Raw genomic sequence first — 22,189 nt, forward strand, 5'->3', positions numbered from 1 at the left:
ACCAGAGGGTTAAGGACAGGGTAAAATAGCGACTGTTTACGGTCCAGCTTTACAAGGATTGTGGTTATTGCCTGAGTGGGGCTTCCATGCACCGTCAAGCAGTAGTCTAATTTCCTACAATGGGCATGCTAAAATGTGTGCACTGGCACATTTATGTTTGGCACTACAAGCATTCTAGGTGCATAAAGTTATTTAGTCATTGATAACTGATAAAGCTGACTTTTGTCTTTATAATCTTACTACAAGGTTGATAACGATTCCCAACAAAGAGGCTTCCTATTATATTCTCTCGATCAAAATAATGTAAAATGGTTTCACTGCATCCCTCAATCAATCAATCAATCAATCCATCGATAATTTTTTGTAAAGTGCGGCTACTCACCCATGAGGGTCTCAATCCCTCATATTGGAGTAGATATTTCACTGCTCTAGCGTAGTCCTGACCTCGTCTCACTGGCGTCTTCCAACAATGAGAGAACCCTCAGTTTTACTACTTTGTCCTACATTTCAGACAATCGAGACCAACACTCGACATTTTTCATGCACATCAGATGCTGGTAGTACCTGTCACACTTCCAGCTGGGCAACCTAGGTAAGGTATCTCTGGCACCACATATTTAAAGACAGTGATGTAGTTTTCATGTCTGCCCTGCACTGTGACTCCCAGAAGTCTTTAAAGCAGTGGGGCCTATGAGTAATAAAAAGTGCACCCGTTACTGTGGAAAGTAAATTTCATCGAAGTCTTCTCTTATCAATGTGAACAGTGCATTGGTTATGCACATGGATTTCAATTACTCCTGAATTTTACCTATACGCTGTGCTATTCTGTATCTCACAGGGTGCAAACTGCACACTGCATGCAGCTTTGCTTACACTAAAACCCTGTTATTGTTTAGTGCAGGTTATTTAGTTTAACGCCCAGGGCCCTAAGTGCAGGGCACAGCTATACGACTATTTTTATGCAACTCCACTTTCTAAAACACGCGCTTAAACAGGCAACCACTGCTCACTGTTCCGAGTTGTGTTGTCTGCTGCCATACAGTAACTCACCGAAATTCAGAATTAAATGCAGGCGCTTTAGAAAGTGGAATCACATAAAACAGGCACACAACTGTGGCCTGCCTGCACGAGTGTACGTGTTCAAAACAGGCCTGAGCATGTCATGAAACATTTTTGATAATCACATTTGAGTTTTATGGGCACTGCCTAAATTGATCACAAGTGTTGACTGCGTCACAATTTGAACGGAGTATTTATTTTGTCTTACAGACGAGTTCATGTTTTGATGCCAGTCTCTACGGCACCCGGATGAAAGCTTTTTTGACTAATGGACAAGAGCTGTTCCAACGAAACACATGGCACCGGGGATTTTGCAAAAAAGGGTGAGATGCTTAAACGTGATAAAAAACATAAATCGCCAGAATCATTTTCACCAGTGGATGTTAGCAGAGCCATTGAAGAAGCAATTTCTACTTCTGCGAGCACTTTGGACCTGAGTAGAAAAAAAATACATCATCTTAAAGAAGAAATACTCCAAGTTCCCAACATTAAAGTAAGTTTCAGGAAACTGTAAGGCTGGTAATGTCCTGTCGCAGCCCACATGCTTGTTGTTCAGTAACACAACTTTTTATTTGTTGCAGTTGGGCGCCTAAGCCTTGCTCAGTCCACCTTATGTTCATAAGCCTGAACAAAAAGATATAGTTTGAGTGAAGTTTACCATTTCTGTCTCTAGTCAACGGTCACCTTGAAGAGGAACGCTACATTGCCACAAAGAAGACATATTCTACTCTTCCAGCCCATGAGTACACTCCAGGCAGCCAAGATACAACCTAATACTATGAAGGCTTTGAGATAAAATCATTACCTTTTATTCACTGTTGAGTTTCAACTGTGCTGTTGAGGAACTTACATTATCTTTTTTCCAGTGGTACTGGCCTTACATATTGAAAATTAGGGATTATAGTAGAAGAAAACCTGCAACCTTAGTGAGCACAACACTTCAGGTTTCTTTTCTAGTGGCTTGTGTGGTGCAGCTAGAAATATGTGCAGGCACAGAAACAAGTGAAGGGAGACATGGCCCAGTGTCTGTGAATCCCCCCCCTCTTTATCCCCCTGCCTATCTGTCTCTGGTGGTAGTAGAGACTGGTTGGTTCATTTGGTCCCCCTCTCTGTCCTGTCTCTTCCTATTCTTCTTGTCCCATTGTGGAGATCAGAGAGGTTCAGCATGACCATCAGTCACCTATGTTGCCTGCCTATGCAAGCTTTCCTCGAACGTGTTCCCACTGGTTTCAACACTTGGTATTGGTCAATGCGAATGGCTGACCAACACCTTATATTGAATCCTAACAGAACAGAGTTCCTACTCATTCACCACTTTCCGTCTCTATTCCAGTTCAAAACTCACTCTGCTCTACAGATATCTTAAACTGCTCTCTCATCAATATTGAAAACTTCAAATCACTTGCGTCTATTTTGAAAATCAAATTAATCTTCATAAACACAATAGCAACATCACTGGAGTTGCTAATTTTCAACTTGGACTAATTTGGGGCTCAACTCTTCCTTCCCTAAATGGTCCTAAAAGTAGTAGTCCAAGCCATAGTACTTTCCAGTTTAGAATACAGGAATGAAATCCTTTCTGGTATCCTATAATACATTACACTTCCTTCAGAAGAACCTTCCTGTGTACAGTAGCAGATTTGATCTTAATGCCTGACCATCTAGACCACTTTACTAGTATATTTCTCTCTTACAGCTGGCTTTTTAATGAGGGCAAGTTTACATATACAAGCTGTGTACTTAGTGAATAATTGTTTGCACTCGATCCACTGGTTAAGAAATTGAAAATCTCAAAAGGTTCTCTCCAATTGCAGCACGATCTAACTCGAAATTCCTGTTTGCAGACGGAAACATACCTTGAACTAGTTTTTCTTTGCTGTACACCCACAATCTGAAAGTCTATTCCTCTTGCCACATACACCAGTTCCTCTCTTCCTGAATTCAAAGTGAAACTAAACAATTCCTTCTTAACATTGATTTCCTTTCTTCCTTCTGCTCACTGCTGGAACTCTTTTTTTATAAGTAGGATTCTCCTTAGATCAGTGGTTCCCAACCTTTTGACTTCTGTGGACCCCTACTTTATGATTACTGGAACCCGGGGACCCCCACTGACTCGTTCTTGGAGTCTGGGGACCCCCCACTAAGTCATTACTGAAAGCTGGGGACCTAATCTTTTAATATTTTGTAATTATCTAAGCAGTCGCGGACCCCCTGAGGAGGCTTCGCGGACCCCCAGGGGTCCCCAGACAACAGGTTGGGAACCACTGCCTTAGATTGCCTGATTACTCTCGGCAGAGGTGGCTGTCAATTGAAGTATCCTGCATCATTTTGTATATACCATTGACTGCTGTTACTTTGTTGTCTATACATGTTGTTGTTTGCTCTATTCTGTTACACAATGTAGTTTCTCACGTTGCATTGTTTATGCTCTGTACAGTGCACTATTTAAGTCACTCTGGTGATCTTGTTTTTCCCTCATCCGAAGCGGCAAAGCAGGCAATGCTGTGATATGTTCAGGAGTTAATGAGCAAATTTAATTGTATATAAGAAACGTAATTCTATGAGGTCACTTCTGAGGTTGTATTAAAAATACAAATAAAGTGAATTTCCGTCTTGTGAATTACGTCCTAGGCTTTTTCCTGGCCACCCAACCTGGTTTAAGCAATTACACATTTAGCATATGTAGTCTGACCTCTGCTGAACCGTTCAGTTCTTTAAATGTCTGCATCTTATTTTGATTGCTCATAATGACTTAACCATGAGTATTTTTTCAAAACCCTTGTATTTTAGAATGAGGGATGATATTTGTGGGCAGTGTTAGAAACTGGGATGGAGTTAATTATGTGCCAAGCCCAAGTGTAACTTTTAACTGTATACAAAAAACAGATGTTTCAAAGTAGCAGCGTGCAGTGTTTAAACATGAGTACTAAGCATTGTGCCATAGGCATTCTAAAAAAAACAGTCAACATTTTTACAAATCACTACCCTGAAACCCTTTGTTAGCCGTTTTTTGTGTTTTAAAATTGGGACGCACAAATAACGTTTCCTGAAACACTTAACTTAATTTGGGAAGATCCTGAATCATAGTTTTAAAATAAAGAACTGTTAAATTTGTTGGAGTCAGGTCACAGAGGATGAGATGATTTTTTTAATTTTATTTAAAGGTTGACAGTTTTTATGGACATTAAATTTTTCGGATGCATAAACAACTGCAACAGTCAAATATCTGTATCAAGGATGGAAGAATCAAGACAAGTAGTAAAAGTGAAGGGTAAAAGAGAAATTCGACTTTTGGTTTACATTTTCAAAGATTTATTTGTTATTTTATTAGTAATCAATGTCACATAAAAACAATCAACAATTAAGGTAAACATTCAGAACTTTAATTTAACTCATTAAGTGCTAAACCATCCCTCCAGCATCCCTCCCCTGGCGTGTTCTCTGGGTAGAACACTTTTTTAAAAAAAAACAATTTGGAGCAGTTTTCACCTAAGCTTAAATAAATTGTTTTCTAATGAAGAAATCCTGACCAAATGTGCGCCCTTTTTCTCAAATATTGGAGATTCTAAATTTACCCAACATTTTTGGGGAAAATGTACAATGCAAGAAAGTTACTGCAAGAACAGCAAAGAGATGGTTGGAGTGCATAAATTAATCTCAGTCGATGGCAATCGTTCACAGGCATTTCCTAATCCATCGTTCTTCCCCCACTATGTCACCTCATTATGGACCCAGCCATATGCAAATCAGTCTTGACCCTGCTCCAGTGGGAACAGTCCAACCTGAACTGCCAAGCCAGGTCCTTCCTAAACCAGAATACAAGCAGCCTGTGAAAGTTTCTCCCCGATAAAGGCTCATCAGACAGGTATAGTTGATTACAGAGGCATAGTGAGGACAGGATGCACATCTGGACATACAGCCCAAGTGATTGCCAGTGACTGAGATTAATTCAAGCATTCCATCCATCACCTTGTTTTTGTGTTTGCTGCCCTATGTGTGCTGGGTATGCCCAGAGGTGGGTCCCAGATTCACTGTGCCACTGGCTTAAAGCTAGCTAGCCAACCTGATCAGGGGTGATACCCTGAATCCGGTCGCAGGATGCTTGTTTCCGGTTCAGGGAAGACCTGGCTTGGCAGTTTAGACTGGACTGTTCCCATGCGGAGGAGGGTCACAACTTATTTGCATATGGCTAGGTCCAAACTGAGGTGGTATGGTGAGCAAAATAACAATGGACTAGGATATGTCCTGAGTGAATATCAGTGGCTTAGATTAATTAAACCATTCCATCCATCACTTTTTTGTATATGTTTATGTGCAGTAAAGTGTGTCATGGGTCTTTTTCAACAAGGGGCATAAATTAAAGGTTGGACGGATGAAGATTGCTCTTTTCCCAACCTTCATTAACAGGTGAAGTTGTGAAAACAAATTGACATATGTTTGCAATTTCCTAAGTGGTAGTCCATATTTCTTATTTTTGTAGTTCCTGGCTACTTCCAGTTTTTGGGGAAAAGAGGTGTATAACCTGTGGGTGAACCCAAAAGCGGTACATTTCTGAAAAGAATATACAAAGTCTGTAGATTTTGGACATGCCCAGAGTTGGGAGGGTTCCTGCTGACCCAGAACTCAGATACCACAGTAATAACAATTGGGAAGCTATTGTGATTTCTTTGACTGCAGTTTATATACATTGGGCCTCATTATGAGTTTGGCGGTCCCACCACAGTCCGCCAAACTCACGGGGTGAACGCCACCACCATAGCCGTGACGTTCCCCTCGAGCGTATTACAATGGTCCTGCCGGGCTGACTGGCGGTAACATTGTAATACGCATTCCCACCAGGCTGACTGGCAAGAGCAGTGTTAAGCTATTGGTCTCAGCTCCTTTAAGGGAGCCGAGGGCAAATATCTAAACACTCCAGCACCCTCAGAATGCGCACTGCCTGCAAAGCGGCGGTGGTGCAACCATCAACAGGAGTGTGGTGGCCCTCAGACCGCTACACTCGTAATCTGGCCCATACACTGGGGGTGTGTTTAGTTAACCTCTCATTCTGCCTGCATGCAGAAACACTGCTTGGTACATGGGGGTGATGACATTGGGCCCGGAGGACTGAGCTGTGCCCCTGGGCACTGATCAAACTAAGAAAACAGTTGAAGCCTTTCCCCTTTGAATGTTTTCAGTTTGCACGCATGGTGCACTGTACATCAATGAAATTAAAAAATATAAATCTTTAACTGGAAGGAAAGCTTTTTCCTTGCAGCCCAAGGTGACAGCATGAAAAAACAATCTCCGTTTAATGCCAGCATTTAGGAATTCCTGCCCATAGTGTAAGGTTCATATTCTCCACACTACACAGATATTGAGGGGGATGTGAATGTCATATGGCCTACACTTTACAAGTTAAGAAATAGAATCATGACATAACAAAATAGATGATGTAGATTAAGAATATTAGGGAAATAGAGAAATTTAAAGAGAAGAAGAAAAAGGAGAAGGGAACAATAGACTCACTTTTGAAGTAGATTTAGTTATAAAATTAGTCTCACTGAAAATAATTTGTAAAATATAATAAATAATGTACTAAGATGTGTTACAATGGGAAATTCATACTCATAAGATGTTCAGAGGTTTCAAAACCTCTTTCTGTTAAATAGAGTGATTACATACAGATCAGATGTAGATGACTAGGGTTAGTTACTATTTAAAAAATATATATTTCCTCTGATTTGCTTTTAAATGATAAAGGCATGAGCTCCTTCAGTTCCATGGTTTGAACAGGTAATCAGTCGATCGATATAAATAGGATAGATCAGAGACATCACTCCAACATGACATGATTTGCTGAAATGCAACAGCAACATGAATGCCACATATCTTATTGAATAATAACTGGTGTCTGTACCAACAAAAGAACCTAAAATGTATTAGGAAATGTAAGAGTTACTCTTAACTGAAGGATTTGGCAAATTTTCTATCTTAAGGCCCAGAAAATAAAAACATATACCTGTGGCTTGCATTTTCAGGCCTAACCAAAACATACACATTTTGTGCAGTAAAACAAAACAAGCAAAAAAGAATTGCTTTCTGTATTCATTGTGTTTCAGAAATACATAATTTGATGCATGATGACCCAATGTAGTTTTTGGATATAAAACAGTCCATTATGCATTGCAGAGCAAACACTCCATAAATGTATCAATAATGCACCAAATAGCTTAAAGTTTTAGAGATATTGCTCTGGGGTGAGCCAAAGTGCATCTTATGGATAGTTTGAAGGTTTGAACCATGGGTCTTCGAGCAGCTGTGCTCTTATGCTAGACTTAAAAACACCATAATTAAATCTATTTTCTATGATATTATCACAACTACTGAACATCATATGGAGTTTAACAAGTGTAAAGTTTATTATAATTTAAAACAATGTGTAATAGTGGTGGCTTAAGAGGGTTTATGGATCTATAGTTTATACCACACATCAATAGACAATTTCACAGATACGTAATTTTCCCTTTACCGTTTAACCTTGGATTTAATTCTAGAAGAGTAGTGCAGAAAAATATGTCTATACATTACTGAGGCTTTAGAATATCAAGACTCTATATTAAGTTGGAATTTTTAGAGACCGAATGTAAAAAAAGAAACATTACATTTTGTTCTAACATTTTTAAGTTGTTAATAGCGCAAATAGGTATTGCTGGATAAACTAAAGGAAGCCCGTAGGTCATGAAAAAGAACAAGGGTGTCATTAATGAATATCTGTGCTATACAAGATATGTCTTATTCTGCCTAGTCCTTCAAAAAAAAATCCAATACTTTACATTTGTAGTTAGGAATACTAAGGGAAAACTATGGCAATAAATATAAAAGAATGGGAACAAATTCCAATTTGATGTATTCAAACGTATAAAATAAGGTATAAGACAGTTTCACTGCTTAAACATCAGTGACTAATAAAGGGAATAGGGCAGCTTTGTTAGGTTGTAAACAAAAGTACGAATCAACATTTCCTTAAAGAAAATGCAGGCTTTAGGATATTTATGATTTTTCCAAATCTCTGCTGAAACCAAATAAACATGTTCAATTATTTCTATCAGCTGCCTGGTTGACATGAAGAAACATGGCAGTTAGTTAATGATGAAGTAAGGACACTTTTGGAATAACATTATTTAAAACCCTGGCACTGTCTCAGGATCCACTTTATTAGGTTGATATCTTGTGTTACGTTTTGCTGTTATAATTCATTAAAGGAACTGATGATTATTTTCAGGTTTTGTTAAAATTACCACAAAAAAAAAAGAACCTTAGCATATCCATTAGCTTAAAATTTTAAAAATGTTGAAAAATTGTAATTATTCTGAGATGATAAATCTGAACAGTGTAACATAAAATCAGTAGTGAAACTATTCAGTTCAGGAGCACTGGCTTTTTAGAAGAAAAAAATTGTATTTTTAAGCTCTTGTGAACAGCATTTGTTTATAATTTTCCAAAGTTCACTTGGATGCTCTGTTTAGGAATATTTTCAGAATCTTTATCAAGATCATTTTGTGCAGCATGAACATCTTTTGCATGCAGGTATTTATACGATTGCTCAAATACTTTAGAAATTCCCCTGTCCAAAAATATGTCTTTGTTATCTACACCATTAAGTGTGCTTTTTTCTGGCCTTAATGTAGTTGATCAGCTCTAGTTTTTTTTGAGCACCATAGTATTTGGGCTTGACTTTGGAAAGGATGTTATTGGCTTTCAACTTGGGTAACCTATTTGAATGTGGGATATAAATGTTAATGTGTATAAATGTTAGATGTAATTTTGTTCTTGGCAGTATAAGAGATTAAAACACTAATAACCCAGTTTTGAGTCACAGCTATGTGTCACAGAAGTGTTTAATAATGTTTATAATGGGCACATTTGTGAAAGCAGGTAATTCTTTAGTAAATGTAACATCTGTGAAGGTAATAATTGATTCTAAATCTCTTGTTAGATTGCCCAATAAAGTTATGATAAATTTACCACACCTGTACAGAGTTGGTGAAAAAAAAGAACAATAATCCTATGCAAAGTAGCTCATTTGCTGATTTTCCTTTTATTAGCAGATGTGGATTTACTGATGAGTATATTGTCAATTGTATGTAGAGAACCATGAGGGGATGACAACTGTATGCTCTGTTTCTCTGTGAGTCGTATGTGGCATTCATAAAGATTTCATGAGCTCAGTTAAAGGAGAACATGTATTTAGACTTTGTTTAGAAATTGATCCACCTGTGGGTTATAATTTCTAGCCACAGGTTCTCATTATTTCAGAGAGCTATTTCAGTATAACTTTCTTCCAAAAACTTGCCTTAATTGTTCTGGACCATAAATATTCAGGATAGTAAAATTATTTTCATAACAGAATAGAGCCCAATATAACCCATCTACCCTCATTGTCACTCAATTGATTAAAATAAAACCTAGGCATGTATCGACTTATGACATATAAAAGAACAACTCTACCTTTGCAGGGGACATCAGGTTAAAATAAAACATTACTCATCTATTGTTTGTTTTTTTAACTTCTGAAATACTGCTTTATTACAGGTGCAGGGCAAAGAAGTCTGTGGGCTAGATAAATGGGATAAAAGTTGTCTTAATGGATTGTCCAAACCCTTTGCATCCAATATACAGCATTAAGTTATACAACCTACAATAATCAAACTTAGGAGTGCGCTTCTCAATTGTGGTTATAAGATAAATGCAAGTAGAGGAAATAATTAAATTAAAAAGTTAGTGTAAACGTAATACACAGCAATAAAAGAGAATAGATTGAAAAAGAAATGGAAAAAGCTCATTTGTGTTTCATAAAAAGCAACAAGTAAAAAAGTAGCAAACAAGAGTAAATGAAGAATACATAAAGCAGCATTACAGAGACCAACAAGAAGTTCATCAAAAAGAATACCAGATTGAAGAGGCATGAAAGATACGTCATACTTGTTTATTACATCAAGGCAACAATTCCATGATCAATAATGTTGGAATGTATAATGCACCAAAGATAATGTCTTAACTTTTGCTAGAGCTGGCTTGAGGGTAAGTCCATCCCCTCCAATCAATAAGATTCTTCAAAAGAGAGAGTTTTCACATTAGTACACTGCTGAAAAACATACTGTGCAAGAGTGTATCATATGCCCATTTGTTTTATAATATCATGAAAATCCTTCCTTTCTTTAAAATGCATTCAGTAAACTTTAAACTCAACATGATAATGTTTTCAGCAAATCAACAGAAGCAATTCCTGAGAGACCAGCTAAGGAAGTAATGAAAGAATGTATGAAGGTAAGGAGGTTCTCACCTTTGGTACTTTCTGGAATATTAGTCAGATTATCACATGAATTTACATTTTCCATCTCTTCTGCCTGCATCTTTAGCATGCAACCTCTATTTTCAGTTTGGTGACCTGAGTAATAGAAAATCTTAAAAGTCACTAATTATTTAGCATCCACAATTTGCTTTTTTCACTGACACCCGTCTGTTGGCTATTTCTTGGAGCATTTTCTTAGTTACTTAGATGAAATACTTCAACCTTCAGCTTTTAAAATTTTATCCAACCCTGGATTGGATGTTATGGGAATGGAGGATTGATCTTAATTCTTGAGATTCAGTACCAAAGTTAATAGTATTGTCTTTAGATTTAGAAGGAATCGTACAGGGTACAGCAGTGTTTGTGTTGTGCTGAAACCTTTAGTTCTGTGCATAAAATAAGTTATTGAAAATAAACATAAACACTGTCATTTAGTGTAAGAGATCTCTTGGTGTATGATTAGATAGTCCCCAACTAGGCAGCCAGGACTGAGTACCACAAGTGGCTGGTAGTGAGGGGAAATATATAAGGTCTTTCTTAAAACAGCAGTTTATGGTACTTTAGACTTCTACTGCTTGGTAAAGTAGTTTCACACCCCATGTAATTAAGAACCCCGACAGACTGGGGCCCACTGGCTTTTTGTAGTTTTTTTAACCAAGTATAAAGGTAATTTTTTCTATCCCATTAGGCCTATTTTGACTGCTTTCAATTTTAATCAACATTTTATAAAAGCTGATTGTTAGTTCATGCTGTTTCCGTTCACAATATATTTAGGTACTATATTTTCTCATGTTTGCATGTGATTTTGGGCTCTTGTGGGGCATTTCTGAAAACTAAAGGCCCTAGAGAATCCAGGGTAATGTGGCTTGTGTGGACCCCAACACGCTTGATTACCCTGTGTTACAATGGGACATGTTTATCATTCATAAAGGAAAATGGGCTACATTGATGGAAAATGAATACATTTAACTCAGAATGAGGAGCAGGCTTAGGACCACTTCAGCGTGAAAGTCCATTCTGTGAATTTATTGTAATCATTTTTATAAAATATATATGGAATAAGATACCCGCAGCCATACATTATGAGGATATTGGAAGTGACAGAAGAGTTCTCTGACCATAGTGAGAAATAAGGCTGACGGCCAAGTTCCTTCATAATGTTAGGGAACTCTGAGGTGACTTGCAATCTCCTTATAATGTTTGGCTGGGTGTACTATGTCCTTATAATACATGGTCACACCATCACCTTTTCAACAAACCATTAAATCCTTGTTGTGTAGCTCTTTCATGTAAGAGAGAACAGGTTTGCAAACTCAAAAATAAAAATAGAATCATAGAATCTGTAGTGCAAAATTAAACACATAAACACCTGGTAGATAATTGTTGCAAAAAGATACTAGAAAAAGTTTCATACAATTCATTTTAAAAAACACAAAGTAGAAATGTATAAAAATATTCTAACTTTTCTAAATCCACTTTTGGAGTGGGGAAAAAAATAAACATGTTGCCATACATCTCCCCTTTCAGATTGTCATTGCACACCTAGCAAAACAAAGCATAAGAAAGAAAAGCAAGGTTTTGTTTTTACTGTTTAAACAGCTGCTTTAATGATGGTCCGTGACCTGACCTGCCTCTCACCTGGCCGTCACAAGTCAGCAATTATAAAGAAATTAGAGACAGACTTTTAATATAGGAATTGAAGAATCCCATGTATTATAAATATACATATTTTATGTACTATTCACTGAAGGTAGATAATTGTTTAGCAGATTTTCTATACTATACTATTGCTATCTTAGTTTCCAGTTTCTAGTACGGTAGTTCCACAAACACTGCAAACAATATAGAATTCATCTTTGATGGCATAATTTTTAGAAGCAATAGTGTCTGTTTCAACCTGCAACATACCTTACTATAAAAGCCCATAATATAGTTCATCATCCAATTACTCCCACCCACCATAAAACTAAAACACAGCTCCAGCGCAGCCTGTTCAACCGCCAGAGCCAGAAACCTGTGCTTTGTTATTCAAATACTCACCCACCCTGCCATTTTATCTGATCACTATTATGAAACAAAAACTATTTTGTTCTATCCTGCCCATAATAGCTCAACAGTCTTATTCATATGTCTCAAAATACATGAAATTTGGTAGAATGATATATTAATAGAATGCCTCGTGCTGGGGGTATAAACAACTTGCATATCATCCAGTAAATTCCAGCATAGTCCATTAATTTCTTTGGCTTGAAGTTGCCAAATGTCCACTTCATGTCAAGCAGCTGATGAATAAAATGGCAAGATAATTACATTTTCGGATGGATACAACTACCTGTGGATTCCTCACCTTATGAATTCTCCCAGTGTGCCAGCATTTGATGGAAAATCTTCTTCCCAGCTCTCCACGTCGACGAGGACGTCACAATTGCACGGCTCTACACGCGACTCCGTCTGACGTCACCATGGCAATAAGAGGTCCTCACTGGCGTGCGGACGTCAGTTCCCTTTTTTCCATGCCTTCGACGCTAATGGTTTTCTCCTACCTCTAGTTACTGTTTCAAAGGTGTCCTATTTGTCTCTAGTTACAATGTCTCCTCCTACGAGGTCGGGGTTTAAACCTTGTCGGGAGTGCGGGGGACGCATGTCGGTTACGGACCCTCACGATGACTGCCTTTGGTGCCTAAGTTCGGATCATGACGCAGAGGAGTGTGTGTCCTGCCAAAGCATGAATCCGAAGGCGCTGAAGGAGAAGCCAAACTCTTTCTGGCTAAGGCAAAGAAAGGGCACAGAAGTCATCGCAGACCATCTTCACATACTTCTTCGAAGAAGCATAAGAATCGGCGCCGACACGACTCTCTGTGTCATTCGGCTAGAGGTCATTCACGATCCAGGTCTCCATCTAGACGGCGCCGTGCGACATGGGAGGTTAGTCCAATGGTGACTCCACAGCCTCAAAGCCCTCAGGCTTCTCCCAACGCCATCGGTCTTCGAGGCGGTTGCACCCAAAGAGAGTCCTCGCTTTTTGCCTGGGGTGCAGGATTCTGATGCCCAGCTGGCGCAAGTGCCGCAGGAAGATCAGCTGTATCCTGCCTTCCCTGCTCCGGGAGCAGATCCGGCGGCATTTTTGAATGCCATATTCATCATGTTCAATGCTGTGGCCCCTGCTGGTGCACCGGCTGGTCCCACGGGTCCTTTGGCATTCTCATTGGGCTCTCCGGTCCCCTGTAAGTTGGTGCTGTTCATGCCTTTTGTCTGGCTGAGGGTGCCGGTCGGCGCCAAAGACATCGCCTTATAGGCCTGCGGCGCCGGTGATGTCGCCTCATACACAGTCGACGCCAATGACGGAGCCTCAGGTGTCGATGAATCCGGTCTGGATCGTAGTGTGTCTCCTTCTCCTGGTCCACGTCTATCGGTCCTGAAGCTGGTGTCGTCGAGGCTGAGATTGGAGGCCAGGTTGATGTCACTCAGAAGAGCACTGAGGCTCTTAGAAGAACAAGAGTACCAAAGACAGCTGCTAGAAGAAGGAGAGATTGCTGAGTCCTTAGAGGATTATCAGGGCCTAGACTCAGCCAGTGGGCTGGACACTTCCCGGTAGTGGGATCTTTTATCTACATGGGAGTTTACGGAGAAGCGGCCTCTTTCCATTCTGTGATCAGGAAGGTGGCAAATTTCTTGGACCTTCCGTTGTCGGCTGCGGAGGTTAAAACAAATATTTTGACTGAGGTCCTGCATCCTTCTTCGGCTTCAGCAGAACCCTTGCTTCCATTTAATGATGCTCTTACAGAGCCTATATTGGAGATTCGGAGGAAGCCTGTGTCATCGCCAGCTGTGAAGAGATCTTTTGCAAGACAGTATAGGGTGGCTCCGGGAGATCCGGGATTTTTGTCAAAGCATCCGACTCCGGAGAGTTTAGTAGTCCAGGCCTCATGTTTGGCACGTTCTGCACCAGGCTCCTTCCCTGTTATTACTTCAGACAGAGAGTCCAGGAGCCTGGAGCAGTCAGCCAAGAAGACTTTTTCATCCTGCAGTATGGCCCTGAAACGGCAAATGCTACTTGTGTGTTAGGGAGATATGTACACACCCTGATGGATGCGGCTAAAGCTGTAGTTACAGACTTACCGCAGGATATGCAGGGGCAGTTTGGTGAGCTCCTGTCAGATGCTCAAGCTGCGGCTAAGCAGATTATCCAGTTTGGTTTGGACTCCGTGGCCAGGGTGATGGGTACCTCATTCGCTACGAGGAGGCATGCATGGTTGAGGTCTTCTGGCTTTTCTACAGCTGTCCAGACCACTCTATTGGACCTGCCTTTCGACAGAGAAAAGCTGTTTGGAGCCAAAGCTGACTCTGCCTTAGAGCGCTTCAAGGACAATAGGGCCACAGTGAAGTCTTTGGGCCTGCAGGCTTTCACTACTACCCCTTTCAGGTCCTTTCGGAGGTTCAGGGCGTTTGGGCTTGGAGCCGTTTATATTGGGAGACCCCAGTCCACAGTCCAACAGCCTTCCAGCCTACCATATAGATCCTTTAGAGCGCGGGGAGGGTTCGGACAAGAGGGGCCACCCAGCAGCACCCTGCATCATCCTCATCCTCTGGGGGACAACAACAAGGGAAGCAGCCCTAGTTTTCTACCCATTTTGAGTCACACTTTTCCTGTAGGGGGAAGGTTATGTCTTTTTCTTGCGAGTGGGAGTTAGCCACATCAGACTCCTGGGTTCTAAATATTGTGAGGAAAGGATATGCCCTTCCTTTTCAGGAGTTTCCCCTCTCATCCATCCCTGTCCTTTGTTTTGTTCAGAAGCCCATCTCCTGTTGTTGCAGCAGGAGGTTCAAATCCTGTTATCAAAAGGTGCAGTGGAGTTGGTTCCAGAGCAGGAAAGGGTCAGGGTTGTAATTGGAGATATAACCTGAACCCCAAGAAGGATGGTCAGTTGAGACCTATCCTGGATCTGAGGATTTTGAATTGGTTCCTCAAGCAGGAGAAATTCAAGATGCTGACTCTTGCGCAGGTGCTTCTGGCGTTGAACAAAGAGGATTGGATTGTGTCTGTCGACTTGCAGGATGCTTACTTTCATATCCCTATTCTCAAGTCACACAGGAAGTATCTCTGGTTTGTGGTGGGGTCGCAACACTACCAGGTTGCGGTCCTTCCGTTTGGTCTTACTTCAGCACCTCGAGTCTTCACGAAGGTGATGGCAGTGGTTGTAGCAAGTCTCAGGAGGAATGGAATATCGGTATTCCCTTACCTGGATGATTGGTTGATCAAAGCCAAGTCTCCAGAGCTCGTGCTGCATCACTCGCAAATGACAACTCAGTTGTTGTTCAGTCTGGGCTTTTTTGATGAACGTACCCAAGTCTCACCTGGAGCCCTCCCAGTGCCTCCTGTTCATAGGAGCAGTACTGGATAAAACATTGATTCGGGTCTATCCTCCGCCCCAGCGGATTCATGACATTCAGGCGTTGATTCCAATGTTTCAAAATTGAGAGGTTGTGCCAGTCCTCAAGGCCCTGCGCCTGCTCGGTCTGCTTGCTTCTTGCATTCTGTTGGTCACTCATGCACGCTGGCACATGAGGGCTCTTCAGTGGTATCTCCGCAGGCAGTGGTTTTAACACAAAGGGGATCTCGAGGAGTCAATATCGATCTCCAGAGATGCTGCAGATCTACAATGGTGGGCTGTGGAGGGCAGCCTTTCCCAAAGAAGGCCATTTTCACTACCGCCTCCGGTGGCCACTGTCATAACGGATGCTTCCACTCTAGTGTGGGGAGCTCATCTGGGGGACCTGGAGTTCAAAAGTCTTTGGTCTCCAGTGGAACAGACTTTTCATATCAATCTGTTAGAATTGTGGGTGATACGTCTGGCTCTCAACGCCTTCCTCCCGTCCCTTCGCGGTCAGTCAGTTTAAGTCTTGACGGACAATACTACAGCGATGTGGTACATCAACAAGCAGGTAGGAGTGAGGTCGTACCTTCTCTGCAGAGAGGCTCTGCAGCTCTGGTTCTGGGCCCAGGACCATCAGATTTGCTCGGTAGCAAATCATCTGGCCGGAGTGCTCAACGTACGTGTGGACCGTCTCTGTCGGCATTTCTCTGCCGATCACGAGTGGTGTCTCCATACGGATCTGGTTCTTCATATCTTTCGGATATGGGGTTTTCCCGCAGATAGACCTATTTGCCACTCTGGAGAACGCGTACTGCCCGTCATTCTGCAGCCTCCAGTATCCAGTGTAAGGAGCTTTGGGGAATGCGTTTCAGATGTCTTGGTACGACCAGTTGCTTTACGCGTTTCCCCCATACCCTTAATTCCTCGGGTTCTGAGGAAGATTCGCCAAGATCGGGCTTAAGTCATTGTAATAGCTCCGGATTGGCAGAGAAGGGTGTGGTACACGGACCTTCTCCAACTGTGCCCTCTGCTCCGTCTTCCTCTCAGGGCAGACCTCCTCTCGCAGTCGCAGGGGCAGGTTCTACACCCCCACCTCCAGAGCCTGCACCTACATTCCTGGAGATTGAACGGGCAATCTGAGTGCTTTCTCTCTACCACCAGACGTAGTGGATGTTGTTTTATCGGCCCGACGACACTCCACTAAGACTGTTTTTGCCGTCAGGTGGGCAAAATTTGTGGCTTGGTGTGGAGAGAAACAAATTAATCCCTTGAGGGCCCATCTGTCTGATGTTCTGTTGTTTGCTTTAACGTTAGCACAGAAGGGTTGTGCAGTTGCGAGTGTCAAAGGCTATTTGTCGGCACTCTCAGCCTTTCTTTGCCTTCTAGATCAACCTTCCTTGTTCAAATTACCTATTGTTGTTAGGTTCTTGAAAGGTTTAACAAATAAATGTCCTCCCACTCCATTTCTTATGCCTCCGTGGGATTTAAATGTAGTGTTAACCTTTTTTAATGGGTTCACTGTTTGAACCCATGCATCCTTGTCCTTTAACAATATTGGTCTTTAAGACAGTTTTCCTTATAGCTATTACGTCTGCTAGGCGTTTGAGTGAGCTTCAGGCCCTTTGTGTCAAACCTCCCTTTACATCATTCTTTGCTGACAAAGTGGTGCTGAAAACCAGGGCAGCTTTCCTTCCTAAAGTTGTCACTCATTTCCGTATGGGGCAGTCTATTACCCTTTCATCTTTCTACCCTCCTCCTCATCCTTCAAAAGAGGAAGAAAGACTCCATTGCTTGGACCCCAGAAGGGCTCTCAGTTTCTATATTGAGAGAACAAAGGACTTTCGGTTGGATGACCAACTCTTGGTTGGATATGTAGGAAAGATGAAAGCAGAGCTGTCCATAAAGGAACCATATCCAGGTGGGTCATTCTTTGCATTAAGATCTGTTATTCGTTAGCAAAGAAAATTCCTCCTAAGGGTATTAGAGCTCATTCTACCAGGGCTAAGGCTGCCACTTCATCTTTGGCTAGGGGTGTGCTAGTGGTAGATATTTGTAAAGCGGCAACTTGGGCTTCTCTTCATACTTTTGCAAAGCACTACTGCTTGGATTCAGAGATCAGAAGGGATGGCCATTTTGCTCGTTCTGTGTTGCAGGATTTCTTGGTGTGACTATTCAGGCACCCACCTCCGAGTGCGGAACTGCTTTGGGACTCTATTCATAAGGTGAGGAATCCACAGGTAGTTGTATCCATCAGAAGAACAAGATACTTACCTTCTGTAACGCTTTTTCTGGTGGATACACTAGCTACCTGTGGATTCCTCACAGTCCCACCCGCCTCCCAGTTGCCTGTCTGGTCATACCAAGCCTTTTGTATTACAAGTGTATGTATGTTTTGATAAATTTTTATATGAATAATTGTTGTAATTGTGTTACATCAATATGGTTATATGTATGTATTTATTTGAGCCATCATGAGGTCGGTTTTCACCTGTTTGCCTTAAAGGCACATAAAAAAATGGGTGAAACTGACGTCAGTACGCCGGCGAGGATCTCTTATTGCCACGGTGACGTCAGAGGGAGTCGCATGCTGAGCCATGCAATTGTGACATCCTCGTCGACGTGGAGAGCTGGAAAGAAGATTTTCCGTCGAATGCTGGCGGATTGGGAGAATTCATAAGGTGAGGAATCCACAGGTAGCTAGTGTATCCACCAGAAAATGTGTTACCGAAGGTAAGTAACTTGTTCATTTTAGCTTGTCTGAAACTCTTCATTTTTTGGCTATGCATATGTGGATAGTCTCTTATGTACGTGCATCTTATTTTTTGAAGAAATAGCTTCCAGCTCATTCTTTCACCAAAAGTCAATTGAAGTCTTATCTGTATCTGAAATCCTGTAGCCATAGGGTCTGCACCTGTTTTTACTTATGAGCCAGGATACCCATCCCATTCCTTGAAATGAGAAAAATAACTCCACACTGACCAATTATGATAGTAAGGTATTTAACAAGCTTTGCTTTGTTTGCAGCACATTTTCTGTCCTTGCCATCTCCATTGATTACTAGTAAATTATAGCAAAATGCACTGTCTTATGAAATTACCCAAATACATTTGTGCTAGATTGCTTTGTTTCTGGCTATGGTATCCTATTCCTAATTCAGTTCTCAGACCTAATCTCCTTATTAAAGTCCCTCCCACCACAAGAGTGGGAGCCCAAGATTGCCACCATTGCATTAAATAAACATTCAATGTGCATGTTCAGGATTCTCTTGAAAAATAGATGCTGCTTTTACCATGCATCCTTTATCATGCAATGCCTTAACCACACCTATACCTTTACTACTTATGGCTTTACAACAAAATTATAAGTATTTATAAGGTAAGAGTGTGTGTGTATGTGTAAGGGCATAGAATGGTAAAGGGGTTGTTAAGGGTAAGGATGTTTTTAGGGTTTATAAGTGGGTAAGGGAATAAAGTGGTAAGGGTGTTTTCAGGGTTTAGGAGTGAGTAAGAGTATAGGGTCTTAAGATGACAAAAAAGGAGGAGGCACCAAAGGCAAATATTTATTTTTATAATAATTTTAAAAAGTGTGATGTTTGGGGGAACTCCACTCAATAAGAAATGGTTGTGTTGCTTCGTTATGTCATACAAGCCTTGAGAACCTTTCAAACTTTCTAATCTGTTTCCTGCTAGTGCTCACTCCACCAGCCACAGTCTTGCTCGCATATTTGCTTCTGAATCTGTAATAACCTCTGTTGACCCCACCCACTGGTATGGTGTGATGATGTATAAATTAGGTGCAACATCATTTTTGCATTTAGAAAACCCTCTCCTTGTAACTTGGAGAACACAGGTTTTAGAAGTTAGGCCAAAGTGTCTTGAGCACACTTCTTTTCTATCCTCAACAATACAAGTGTATCCAACAACTATTATACCTTAATTGTTTTTTCTTAGGCTAGATTTCTAAAGAGCTGTGTAATGTATGCCATCTAAATGACAACCTAAAATGAATTGTCTGGAAAATGACACTTTGCTTCTCAACCAAATTGCCTACACTTAGGACCTGATTGCGACTTTGGAGGTTGGACCGCCAGACCGCCAGACCGCCAAGACCACCATATTACGAAATATACAGGCAGGATCACCATCTGCCAAGCAAAAAAGGCAGACTGTCAGTGGAGCGGCGGCGGCGGCTTCTAACTAGGCGGTCCAACCTTCAGTGCTGCATCCAACCACCGAGCCTATTACAAACACACAGTTGCCGTGGCGGTCTCCTCAGGGCGGTCAGGCATTGGTGGTCAAACGCCACAGTACACATCCACCAAAGTAACAGATAAGTGCACATTGGACGAATTAAAAAACAACACAGCTGACATACATTGGCCAACTGGACACACCTGCAAAGCACACTATAAAACACACCTGCAAAGCACACTATAAAACACCCCCCTCCACAGAATACAATGCTTTGCATTTCCACTGCAAGACAAACCACACATCCTGTCGTCCATTTTTCATTATAAGGAAGCCCTTTTTTCCACCATCACATTGTACACCCTTCACACACTATCTGTTTTTCCCCGTATTCACTTGTCTTGTTTAGTTAGTCACTGTCACATCCTTTATTTTCAAGTTATGTCACGGTCCAAAAATCCTCATTTTTCAGAAGAGGAGTTGAAATTAATAGAGTTGTGCAACAATTGTTTGGAGCCCAAGGCCAGCACACTCTTCTCAGTAGGAAAATGGAAATGTGGGGAAGGATAGTTGACTTTGAGTGAATGCTGTAGTCACCACCCTGGTCACAAAGGAATACATCAGGAAGAGGTGGAACGGCTTCAGAGGCAAGGTGTGTTCCCTGGTCTCCAGGAACCAGTTGCAGACAAGGAAGACTGATGGTGGCCCTCCCAGTGCCCCATCAATACTCTTTCCCTGGGAAGAGAAGGTATTGACCATCCCGAGGGCTTGACAGGAATACCTGGGGGAGTGGAGTCTGGTAAGTCACAACACAAAAACTGTCACACAAAATGTAATGTCCTGCATGCTCACAGCTCAGCCTTTGCCACTGACTTGTTCATGTACTTCACCAACATTCAAAACCCAGAGTATCTAAGTGTTAACACTGTCAATCTGTATTGTTGTATCCAACATCACAGCTACCAAGGCACATTACATGCCATAAGTTGAAATGATGCTTGTAAGTCTTTCAGTTACACAACAAAAAATCATCCTGGGACTTATGGTATGTCCCGACATGTAAATGTATGCCCAAACACAAATGCAGCCCGCATAAAGATATGTAATACCCACAACTTGTCTAGTCTGTGTAGTAGGGAGAGTTACTCCCAGGAGGCCCTGTTTTTCTAACTCCAACCACCAGCACAGTGTTCACTTGTCCAAATACTCCTGTTAGTAAGGTCTCAATTGAAGTATATTCACTTGGGAGGATTCCATTTGTATAGGGATAGTGTGTGTAGTAGTGGAAGTGACTGGACTGCAACTCCCAGGAGGCCCTGTTTCAGTAACTGCAGACACCAGCCAAGCGGTCAGTTGTCCAAATACTTCTTTATTCAAATCTCTCAATTGAAGTGTTCTTATCTGGAAGGATACCATTTGTATAGTGTGCGTAGTAGGAGGAATGACATGACTGCAACTCCCAGGAGGCCCTGTTTCTCTATCTACACCCAACAGCACAGTGTTCACTTGCCCAAAGACACCTGTATGTCATCTCTCTAATGCTCTTCACTCACCTGGGAGTATACCATTTGCCACCAGTTAAAAAATAGAGGAAATGGGTGGTGACTCCACTGACCTCTGGTCAGCGTCTGTTGCCCTCCCCAGCTCCTCCTGCTGATGCTGCGCTGGATCGAACTAAGAGCCTGCCGACTCTCAGTTCGAGGCACTTCTCCACCCGCAGGCTTCTGCCTGCACCTTATCCCTGGTGGCCTAGTGGCCATCTGCAAGTATCTCCGGTTTCTCTCCTTACTCCTGCTTTTACTCCTGCCTTTACCTCTGTCTTTTAAGTAGGTTTTGTATTTTTCCCTTCTCTTCTGTTTCACTTGTCCCTCTCTCACCGGTGCCTAAGGCAAGCCTGTCCGCACCTGGACCTCGCCCAGCGCCGGGAACCCTGGAGGTAGGCCGTACCCTGACACCCTCCATTACGACACCAAGACCCTCCAACACCTGAACACCGGATGTCTCAGCACCTGATGCACTGCATCTCTTAGACCCATGGACCTTTTTCCTGCCGGAACTGCTACCTCAGCTTCAGCAACAACAAACAGCCAGAACACCCCACACCTGGAACGACAGATGTCCACCACTACCTCATCACCTGCCTGATTCTGAATATACGCTCCCTCCATAAGCACGCCACCGAACTATGGGACCTGATCGACTCTGCCTGTCAAGATATTGCATTCCTAACC

The 22,189-nt window shown here is 41.7% G+C and overlaps 1 protein-coding gene across 8 annotated transcripts in view; it reads left to right on the top strand.

Annotated features, from left to right (window-relative positions):
• Window positions 1-22,189, top strand: part of LRRC27 (leucine rich repeat containing 27) — a 463,960-nt gene that overhangs the window by 52,268 nt on the left and 389,503 nt on the right. For 5 of the 8 annotated variants that reach the window (XM_069239754.1, XM_069239752.1, XM_069239756.1 and 2 more), the window contains one exon: window positions 1,270-1,552. In XM_069239754.1, the coding sequence (XP_069095855.1) occupies window positions 1,328-1,552 (225 nt within the window). In that variant the 5' untranslated portion in view covers window positions 1,270-1,327. Of the gene's footprint in view, window positions 1-1,269; window positions 1,553-10,307; window positions 10,369-22,189 lie in introns of those variants that run through there. The other 3 variants (XM_069239755.1, XM_069239760.1, XM_069239759.1) reach the window with 3 other exon arrangements.

Source organism: Pleurodeles waltl, chromosome 6, assembly GCF_031143425.1.
Source record: "Pleurodeles waltl isolate 20211129_DDA chromosome 6, aPleWal1.hap1.20221129, whole genome shotgun sequence".
Classification (NCBI taxonomy): Eukaryota; Metazoa; Chordata; class Amphibia; order Caudata; family Salamandridae; genus Pleurodeles; species Pleurodeles waltl.